The 10,535-nt window shown below is 41.5% G+C and overlaps 1 protein-coding gene across 3 annotated transcripts in view; it reads left to right on the forward strand.

Annotated features, from left to right (window-relative positions):
* Window positions 1–8,887, forward strand: part of bbox1 (butyrobetaine (gamma), 2-oxoglutarate dioxygenase (gamma-butyrobetaine hydroxylase) 1) — a 47,733-nt gene extending 38,846 nt beyond the window's left edge. For all 3 annotated transcript variants that reach the window (XM_014016995.1, XM_014016993.1, XM_014016994.1), the window contains exons 4-8: window positions 4,618–4,816; window positions 5,489–5,594; window positions 5,678–5,874; window positions 6,422–6,588; window positions 7,803–8,887. In XM_014016995.1, coding sequence (XP_013872449.1) covers window positions 4,618–4,816; window positions 5,489–5,594; window positions 5,678–5,874; window positions 6,422–6,588; window positions 7,803–7,990 — 857 coding nt within the window. In that variant the 3' untranslated portion in view covers window positions 7,991–8,887. The remainder of the gene's footprint in view (window positions 1–4,617; window positions 4,817–5,488; window positions 5,595–5,677; window positions 5,875–6,421; window positions 6,589–7,802) is intronic.
* Window positions 8,888–10,535: the final 1,648 nt, after the last annotated feature.

The following is a 10,535-nucleotide window of genomic DNA, read 5'->3' on the forward strand; positions in this document are numbered from 1 at the left end:
GTATTAGGATAGGACTGTCTTATTTTTTTATTAATTATTATTTTTTTTAATTTAAAAGGTATTAAGTTTTAGAGCTGGCAGCCTCTTCTCCCTCCCTGGTCTTTCTGCCACTGCGGACTCTGAAATCGGCAGCGTAAGGGGTGGGGAGGGAGATTTTAGTCACATTTATTGCAGAGTAGGAGAATGTGACCTAAATCTTATCTGTCAATCTAATTTTCAGACCACTTGCCAAACTCTTGATCTCGGGCACTCAGCTGTTCTGCCATGCTGCTCTCACATCCTCTCACATGAGAACCAGGCTGTTTATATATGTGCTTTAACTTATTCTGCCGCTTGTCACATCAATCCCCATTAGTGATTTAGATCAGTGACAAGATCGACTGTGTCAAGGATTTACAGCTTCAGCAATCTGAAGCACACAAAAGTGTTTGTTAAAAAAAGTACTGTTTCCATTCTCTGGAGAAGAGAACAAATAAAACTAATCACTAAACTCTGCTTTAGTCCCAGGGCTGTCCATGTCTGTGTTGGCACCATTTGGCCCTTTTTTTTTTCTTTCCCAGTTCAACTGCAAGGCCAGAGCCAAGCATTGGCAGCCTCACAGTGCAGCATAGATCTCTGGGAAGGCCTGTCCAACTCCATGAAGGTCCCATTATTTCCTCCTGCTGCTGCTCCTGCTCTCCCTACCTTAACATTTTCTTCTGGATATATATAATTTGAAAGGTGTCAGGAAGTGTCTTTATACGGTCACGCTGCTGTTCTTCTCTGCCAGGACCTTCCATTTCCATTGAAGTCAGGAAACCACCAGATTTATCACGATATGAAATATCAATGTGTTTGAATGATGACATGATATTCTGTCTGTCTATAGTCATGATATGATTTAGATTCAGTTCAATTCACAAGCCTGCGATCGATTTCATATTGATCCACATCGGGCAGAAGACGCTGATATGGATCGATTTTCTCATTTTGCCCTAAAGTAATTGAGCCATTAATCATTGAATTGATATATCGATGTATCGTTACACTCCTAGTCGGCTGATGTGTCCCTGGGCAGAGTTGTACCTCACATTTAAATTTACTGTAAATAAAAACACAAAGAAATTCTAATCTATTCCTCTAAAGTCCCCATTCTAGTATACTGTCTGATCCTTTTATCACCTGAGTTGATATTCTTCTRCAAATCCTACGGGCCCAGCTCACACAGTGTCCTATTTAAGATGCTGGAGCCTTCTGACTTCAGCAGCCTTCCTTTCAAGCTGCTTTGCACAGCTCCCACTGCTCCTTATTTTCATACTGTGTGTGACTTCAATGTCACGTCTGTTGTCAGCGACGCCTGCTCTGTTCCCCACCATGAAGGGTCTGCGCCGCGCCTCTGACTGCCTCAGGCTTTCCTTGTACGCTTACAGAAGGACAGCAAGTTCTCAGAACAGAGTCGTACTGTACATTCAGATGCAAATATCTGCAAATGCAAAATCTCTTTAGCTAAAGTTGTCTTAACTGAACTAATGATAAATAATGCTGGATTAATTCTGTTTTTTTTTAGGTTGTTTGAGGAATTCTGTGGTAATGCACAAATGATTTGAGGGAAAAAAATACATATTCCATTCAAATGAAAAGTTTAATTGTCTGTGAAACTTGGTGGAGAAATGATGTGTGAATAAAGAAGGAACCCATTTATTTTCAGTGGACCGACACACAAGCAGAGACAGGCTTTGGCTGTGGTAGAAGCAACAAGCAGTGAATTGATATTATCTTTCTGTAGAAATGGTAGTTGTATCAATTTTGAATATAAAACACAAGATTGTTTAATGGTGAGACTAACACATATTTTCCTATCGTTTCAACTTAGGAGTATTTCAACCCTAAATAAGAAAAAGTTGGGTCAAATTGTAAAATGTAAATAAAAACAGAATGCAATGCTTTAAAAATCTCATATAGACAGATTTTTATTTTACAATGGAATACATTAAAATTAACTTCAGTAACTTTATCAGGTCATTTTGATTTTGATAGTAGCAACAAAGAAGTTGAAAAAGAGGCAACAAAATATAAAAGTGTGTGGTACGGGGAAAAAAATCAGCTGGAGAAACATTTTGCAACTAATTTGGTTAAAAGGCAACAGGTTCATTCTTCAGCAAGAAGAGTGGCTGTAAAAATGGGCAGAGGTTTATTAGTAATAAACTGCATCTATAATCAGTGGAATAATTTCAGAATAACAACATAAATATAGTCATTCTTTAAATATCCCATCATCCACAGCTCAGGTCAAAAGCTTGCCTCTCCGGTGGTATGGGGGCACTTTGGTTTCTTTGGCGTGGGCAGTGTACATATGGAAAGGCAACGTCAATGCAGAAAATTTTATACATGTTTTAGAACAACATATGCTTTCATTAACAGAGATTTGTTGGATATTTTAATTTAGACGCAGTCTTATATTTTAWACTTTGTGACTGATCGCAGTCATTGATGTTAAACAGTAAAKGAATCAACAAGTCTCTATTTAATATGTGCCTCGCTCCAGCAGGGTAAACACAAAATGTTTTATATTTCAGGAATGTAAAAGTGTTTGAAGGGTTCTTCCTTGTTTTAGGGGAATGACATCATATCCGGGGTGTGACCAGGTTTTCTATAAATACTATTGGTCAGGAGTGACCCACTGAAATAAACATTCACATGAGAACTTCATCGGTTTTTTGCACATTATTCGAACTTCCAATCTGAACATTACAAAGTGTCAACAGCAAGGGTTGATGAACCAGTGTGACTGCACTTAGTGTTCCACATTATTTGAACAGGGTTGTAAATTAGAGCTAGTACCAGTCTCGCACATGTACATTTGTATAGTTTCTACATTATTGTACTTTTTAACCAAAGGTGAATTGTTTCTGTACAAAACTTGACAAGATCTATATCTTACAGTTTAGGTGAAAAGCCTGAATTTTGCCTGAAACTCTCAGACTGAAGAAGTCTCTTGGAGAAGAGACGAAACATTTCATTAGAGAAGAACCCGTCCAGAAGACCTAYACAATTTTTTTCTTTTTGATTTTTTTACCTGAATTACTGAGATGCATCAGGACATTTAGGTGAAAAGGCTTTTATTTTCTTTTGATCCTGGTGATTAGYCTTCCTGATTGAAAACAATTTGCTACAAGGCTCTGATTACATGATTCTACAACAGAAATTCATTCAAAGATTCCTCCTTTTGTTCAGCTCTGAAGGCAGCAGTGTGAACTGTCCTTATAGCAGCAAACGTGATGAGTTTTCAGATGTACATCAGCTGGGACTGCACGGCTGATGTATATGCAGGTCACAACCGGAGCCGCAGCCTCTTTGACACGATGGACACCCTGGACCGAGGGGCTTGTAAAGCTGTGGCGCACGCACAAAGACAATTCAGCTCCGGTTTCACACGTAATTGTAGCATTCAGGCTCGACCTCTGCCCCCGTTTCTCATGCTCTCTTTGTTTGCCTCCACCCTCATGATATGTTTTAACGAGCAGTGGGCGCTTGACCCTCGCGAGTTGTGCAGCCAGAAACTGATCATTTGTGACAAGAGCCTGGAGGGAGGTCTGCGAGTCACCATCATCACTGTGTTTTCTGACTGATGTAGCATGTGTCTGCTCTTTGTTGCCTTGCTGCCTTTAAAAAGTTCCACATCACTGGTTGTGCTCTTTTGTCCCCCCCCCCCCAAATGTCTGCACGCCGCTCACATTTTCTTTGAAGTTTGCACACGTTGGATGAGTTTAAAATCCAGAGTTCGACAKGGCCGACCCGCTCCTGATCGTGACACTGCCTTTTTTCTTTTATTTTGAAGGTCATTATTTTTTTAAAGCTGGCAGAATACAGAAGATAGGAGGCAATATAAATATAAACCAGGTACACCGTCTCCTCCTCGAACCCTCCTCCTCCCACAGATGTACTTAGCAGCTGTTTCTTAGGAAGTCACCGGAGAGATGCTGCATGGAAAACAGGGAGTGGAGCCAGCTGGGTGGAGAGCAGCGGGAAGATTTTTTCCCCCCCGTTTCGGTCTGTCTAATGGAGACATGCCGTCCCCCCAACAAACAGTGAGCCATTCATCTCCAAAAAGTGCAGCTACATTTCTAAATGTATTGAATTCCACTAAGTAAACGAAGCAATTACTAACTTGTAGATTAATTGCTTCCTTTATGGAATAAAACAAACATTAAATCTGTCATACTTAAATACTTAAAGGTTTTTAAGACTAGAGAAAAGGAGTAGTGAGAAAAGTGTGAAGAAAATGCTTAGCGTACTTATTGTCTTGATGCCCTTTTACCTGCAGCCTGAATTGGTAAACAAACCCCCCTAAATGTCAGATGTGTTGTGGTGGTCCGTGACTCTCCACATGCTGCACATCTGCTTGGCTCGGCTCCATTTTATCAACATGGTTCAGCTCGCGTGGATGATCTCTGAGCAGTGTCCATCTGTGTCTCCCACTTGTGATTTATCTGGGTGTCGTGAAAGGAAAAAGATGGTCRGATACAAAAAAATAAAAMCAAAAATGWCAAATTGGTGGAATGTTGTAAAACGTTGCCTGCAGACCTGGTGTTTTTTGTWCAGCTTTTATGTTTCTCTGTGTTCTGTTTCTCATTTCAGAGCGGTATTATTGGGACGCCAAGCTGCGTATCCCCACAGCTGATTATCAGGAAGTGCTCCACGACGATAAGGCGGCGCTCGCCTGGCTCCTGGCCCTGCGCCGCGTTGGCATCGTCTACCTGAAGGGGGCTCCTGCAGAGCAGGGCCAAGTGGCCCGGCTCGCAGAGAGGATCGGTTATCTGCGGCTGACGTTTTACGGGTAAAAGTCTGTGATGTTCCYGCTCCAGAACGCGTGACATCACACCAGTGCTGTTTACGTAAACATGTCCTTTAGCTTTAAACTATAGCTTTGTTTTTATTGGCTGGATGGCAGAGGCTAAAGYGTTTGTTGGCCCTTTTCCTCACACCAAGGTTCATCGCTTTGACTTATTGCACTGGTGATTATCTGTGGACAGAGACGAGGAAAACAACCTAAAGGTCTTCCATCCTTTTTTTTTTTTAAGCCTGAGGAATTACCTGGTGCAGTCGGCCAAAACAGAGGTTTGGATCATAAAGCTTTCTCCACAGCCAGCCAGATGAGCTCATCCTGCAGGAAGTAAAGAGTCTGCAAACTGAAACTCGGAGCGTTGCCGTCAGCGAAACTGTTTAACAACTCAGGCTTCGTCCAAAACGAGGCACGCAAACAGAACACTGGAGATAACTTTACCTCATTAGTGCTCCACTCGCACTGCATCTCAATGAAGAATCTGCTTAAGAGTCTAGAGCCGGAGCGTTCCTGTGAAGCTGCCCAGTTTCCCCTCAGGGATCCTTTCCGAAGTTCATCTCATCTCATCCTTTTCTCCTCGCAGCCTAATTGTCGTTGCTGATCTTCTGAAGCCACAGTTGAATAATTAAAGTGGGGTTTATTAATGAATGTTATCTTTGTCTCCAGGCATACATGGCAGGTCCAGGACAAACCCATGGCAAACAATGTGGCCTACACTTCAGGGAAGCTCAGCCTGCATACAGACTACCCCGCGTTAAACTTCCCACCTGGAGTGAGTGGACTTATTTGCCCCCTGCTTTTTAGAYGACTGAACAGAACCGGGACGACTTTGTGTCTGCTCTTTGTGTCCTAYAGGTGCAGTTTCTGCACTGCATCAGCCAGGCCATGGAAGGAGGTGAGAGCGAGGTGGTGGACGGCTTCCACATGGCCGAGCAGCTGCGCAGAGAAGACCCGGAGGCGTTCAGGACACTCACCTCTCTGCATGTGGACTTCATCGACACAGGAACAGACTACTGCGACTTCATGCTGCAGTCCAAGAACCGCATCATCGAGTAAGGGCTGACGGCTTGTCGGGTCAATATTTATCCTCTTCACGCATGAACAAAGCAAAGGTTCACACTGTTCATCTCCCCATTAAAAAAAACAACAACAAAACATATGAAAAAGCATCGAAAAACAGAAAGATTGTCTCACTGTGTGCAAATGGCTGAGATTTGAAATGGAGACACTGCCATCTTCTGGTCAGAGTTAATATTGTCACTTTGACTCTGTATGACCTCCAAAATGACATATTAACACTTCAGCACTATAGTTCTGTTTTAAYCAGATCATCAGGTTTCACATTTACTCTCTGATGGTTATTTGTTYTCTTATCTTTGAACATGCAGCCAAAAATAAAAACAAACCTGAAGAACTGGATGACTTCAAAAGCACAAATGATCAAATGTCTACAACGCAGCCATAATTAATGACATCTTATAATCTCAGTATAGTTTTCATTAAAGGCTTACACATTTGATTATGTCACTGATTAAAAAGAAATRCTTGCAGTGGAGACTGGAAAAGAGAGTGAGTCTGACTCTGATTGTGTCTGCGCAGCGTTGATGCTCAGGGCCGAGTCACGAGGATCAACTACAACAAYGCCACCAGAGATTCTGTGCTGGACCTCCCCCTGCATCACGTCCAGCCGTTCTACAGAGCGCTGAAGGCCTATGTGGACATCATGAACAGACGGGACAACGTGGTCACCTACAGGATGGAGCCAGGTCAGCTTGTTCCTGTCATCGTGCCGAGCCCCACTTTGTTAGGTTTATTTATTTTTTAATCTGGCTGATGTGATTCTGTGTGGAAACAAAGAAGGCAGACKAGGATGAGGAGACGTAGTGCAGGAGGAGACTCGGTGTAATGGTAAACAGCACGTATTGTGTTCCAGTGGCGTACAACAACACTTTTATCATCGTTAAGGTCATCGTGACACTCCACGTCACTGCCTTCTCTGTCTCTGTCGGACAAATCAAATTACCCAGGTCTGCTGAAAGTCCCGAAATAAATCTGTGCTCAGGAAGAGCTCTGCAGCATCCAGTGACTGAGATGAAGACGTGATGGTGGAGGACAGATTCAGGACATCAGAGCGTAGAAGGACGGTGCCGTTAGTTGCCACGGCTTTATTTCAAGCGTCCTTCCTGATGAAGTTGTTGTAAAATTAGAACTGCACAATCAGGACTGAGGTTCAGCAGCTGKGATGGTCGGTCCTGCATGATACAATATGAACGTGTGTGACGTTAGGAGCCCTGTCCTTTTTATTGATCCATCTTAGATGGACGTGAACGTCTTCCAGCTCATCAAACGTGTTCAGCTTTACTTTATGAAAGTTAACATGAAGGTTGTCAGCGTAGCTCCTGTTTTCTTGGATAACGATGACCTCGTAGAGTCAGTTTGTGTTTCTGTGAAAAGTGATGAAGCTGGGATCACCAACTGATGGCCTGCGGGCCAAATCGGGTGGAGGTAGGGGTCGGGAGGAGAGCCACTCACCCATAATTTACTGAAGAATAAAAACTATTCAAGGAGGAAAAGCCCTGTGATATTAAAGATAATTTAGATGTATTTTCTATTTTAAAACATTTTCTTTTTATTTAGGTTTTATGYTCCACAGTTCTTCAGCAGTTTGAACAATCCATATATCAAAACGTTCAGCGTTTGTTTCAACTGTTCCTTTTTCACATTTGTAATACTTTAAAATTAGCTTTTTCTTGTCAGTTTATCTGTATAATGAGGTGTTCCCTCACAGTGACTCAGGCAAAATCATGACCAAGTTCTTCATTTAAAATCCAAATCAAGGGAACTTTTTAAATGTCCCTTGATTGTGGTAATGTGGTAAACACCGTGTGTGTAACATACAAGTGGAGATGAATAAAACTTGATTACTGTAGAAGCGTGTACACCAGCACAAACAGATCTGACTGTCAGGCTTTCCTCTCAGGTGACATCGTGACCTTCGACAACTGGCGTCTGCTGCACGGGAGGAGGAACTTCATCAGCAGGTCCGACAGGCTGAGACTCCTGGAAGGAGCCTACCTGGACTGGGACGAGGTCATGTCTCGTCTCAGGATTCTGCGCAGGACCGTGCAGGAGGAGGCCAGCTGTGGACACGAGGCCACGTTTAACTAGGCAGCCCCTCCCTGAAGCTGCAGCTCTGTCTGATCACTGCTGACTCACAGGACAGCTCACACTACAGTCCGACTCTGCTGTGTTCAGTTAGCAACTAATGTAAATAACCTCAAATTATATTTTTGATAGGACAGAATGATTTAAAGTTTATTAGGGGGACAAACATTTGTAAATTTTWCATGTGTACATTGTGCAACACAGCAATGCAAAGAGGGCAAAAAGCCTCGTTCTGATTTTAAGGTGCTTTCAGATTTTTCTTTTTAACCTAAAGTGTTTTATATTTTGACACTTGTCTACAATTACACTTTTTTCCCTTCTGATCATTTCATGCTGTGATGAGATATTTGGCCTAAGAGTTTGTTTTTACAGATTCACTTCCTATTTTCCACATACAGGAAAATATTTGGTTTGAGTTTCCCAGGAGTTCAGGACGTGTCTAAAACCTGCTATGGCTAAGAGTTGAAGAGAAAACAAGATGTAAAAGTGTTGTACTTTCTAGCTTAGTGTGTGTTTATTAAAAAATTATAAAATGATTTAAAAAACACACCGACAGACACACACACAGAGCTGGACAGAGCGACCCTTTAAAAAGTTTGTTTTCTGGTGATCAGCACCAACCAAAAGTCCTTCATGTGCCATTTTCTTTGATTAGATTTTTCTTACATTGTTCATTAGTTGAACATAATCCCACTCTGGATTATATTGGAATTAGACCAGTAWATGTCTAAAGCTGCTATAGCTATGCTACCTCTGTTTGTTTGATCCATGTTCTGGAMCTGCCTGTTTTCAAAATCCAGAAATGTCCTGTCACCACAGCATGTTCGTTTGATCTCATCTACAGAAATCTAATGTCTTATCAAAAACAATTCTGCCAATTAAATTACTTTTAAAACTAAACTTTGCTTTGAGTCRTCTGAATCAAGCTTATAATAGTTTTGGATTTTTCATTATAGTTTAATTTACTTGACATTTTTTCTGATCCAGTTTTAATTAGTTTGTAACTTGGATTTGTTAGTTTTAGTTAGTTCTCATTTTTTCATTTTATTGCAGTTTTTATTTATTTCAGTTAAAAATGTTTTTTCAATTTCAGTTTTCATTATTTAGTTAGTTAACTTATAATAAACCAGCAGATTTCTACTTTTTGTTTCAGAAAGACACCACAAGCTTCATTTAGGACAACTTTATTATATTGCCAAAGCTGTACATAATTCTATAAATACTTTGTTTGTTTTAACCCCCCCACCCCAATTACCACTGGAATATTTACACCTGACATCACCACTCCTTCCTCCTCGCAGTGACTACAATCAGAGCTCAGGTGAAATATTCCAGTTTTAAAAACAAAACCTTTTCAGCTCGAGCAGAAGATTCACAACTCCGTATGCTTCGGGCAGCGTTCTCGTTAACCAATCAGCATCTTCCTGAACTTTCTCCTCTTCAGAGTCAAGTTACTAAAAATACAACATGTCGGGACCAAAATAAACCCTCTTCCAGTGAGATCGCAATATATTGCTGAATAGAAGACACTTTACACCACTTGACCACTCACTCACACACACACACACACACACACACACACACACACACACACTGGAGGATGGAGCAGTGGGTTCAACTGTTCTTCACCAACATGGAACAAACACGACATAAAGACAGGATGAGCTCCTGGTGAGGACCACCACGCCTGAGGGTCAGACAGAGGACAGAAATCTGCTCCCGAGTTTAGTCTCAAACTTTTCAACCTCGTTGCAGAAAGCAGGACTCCCCGGCTGCTGTGGCTGCAGCTCTTACACCACGCTCTGCTGTAAACGTGACCTCTGAAGTCAAGATTTGTTTTGTGTCATGTTGTTCAGCCTTTCAGCTCGTTTCCTGCAAGTGTGAGGATTTTCCTTCGCAGCTGGAAAATTTACCATTACCTTCCTCCCACACAGTACCTGACTCAGAAAGTAAAGGTTTAACTGGATTTATTGGGCTGAAGAAAAAAAATATTAAAATGAGTTATTTTAGTCGGTGAAAGCGGGTTAATAAAGTAGGAAGACTAATATCTGCCAGACTTTTGTTCTCAGATTCATTTTAATGACTCCTAATCAGGATTTTTCAATGGTCTAACTCATGTTACAGCAACCGGTTGAGCTTTTAAACTCAGCAGGTTCGTGATCAAACGTTTCATCCTGCTTGTAGAGGTGGTTTGGTCCAGAAAAAGGCCCAACCCTTTTAAGCTGCTTTGATAGAAACAATCGACTTCAACGCACCGTTTTAGTTTTTCTTTTAAGTTTTCGTTCACGACAGCAAACACAGCGGCTGTTTTCTGCCCTCTGCCTGACCGGTGAATACATCTGGAGGACACTTTGAACAGTCATGTCACATTGAATATTCAGTAAATCCACACTATAGAAAAGACAAAAAAGAAAAAAACTCTTACATTCTTCACCCTGTGAGAACCAGATAACTGAAGGAAACCTGGCTCTGGCAATGGCTAACTACTTCTTAAGTATTGAACATCTAGCAAAAATCAACATTTTGTTACTTTTTTTTGTTTTTTTTT

This window comes from Austrofundulus limnaeus, unplaced genomic scaffold (assembly GCF_001266775.1).
Source record: "Austrofundulus limnaeus strain Quisiro unplaced genomic scaffold, Austrofundulus_limnaeus-1.0 Scaffold159, whole genome shotgun sequence".
Lineage (NCBI taxonomy): Eukaryota > Metazoa > Chordata > Actinopteri > Cyprinodontiformes > Rivulidae > Austrofundulus > Austrofundulus limnaeus.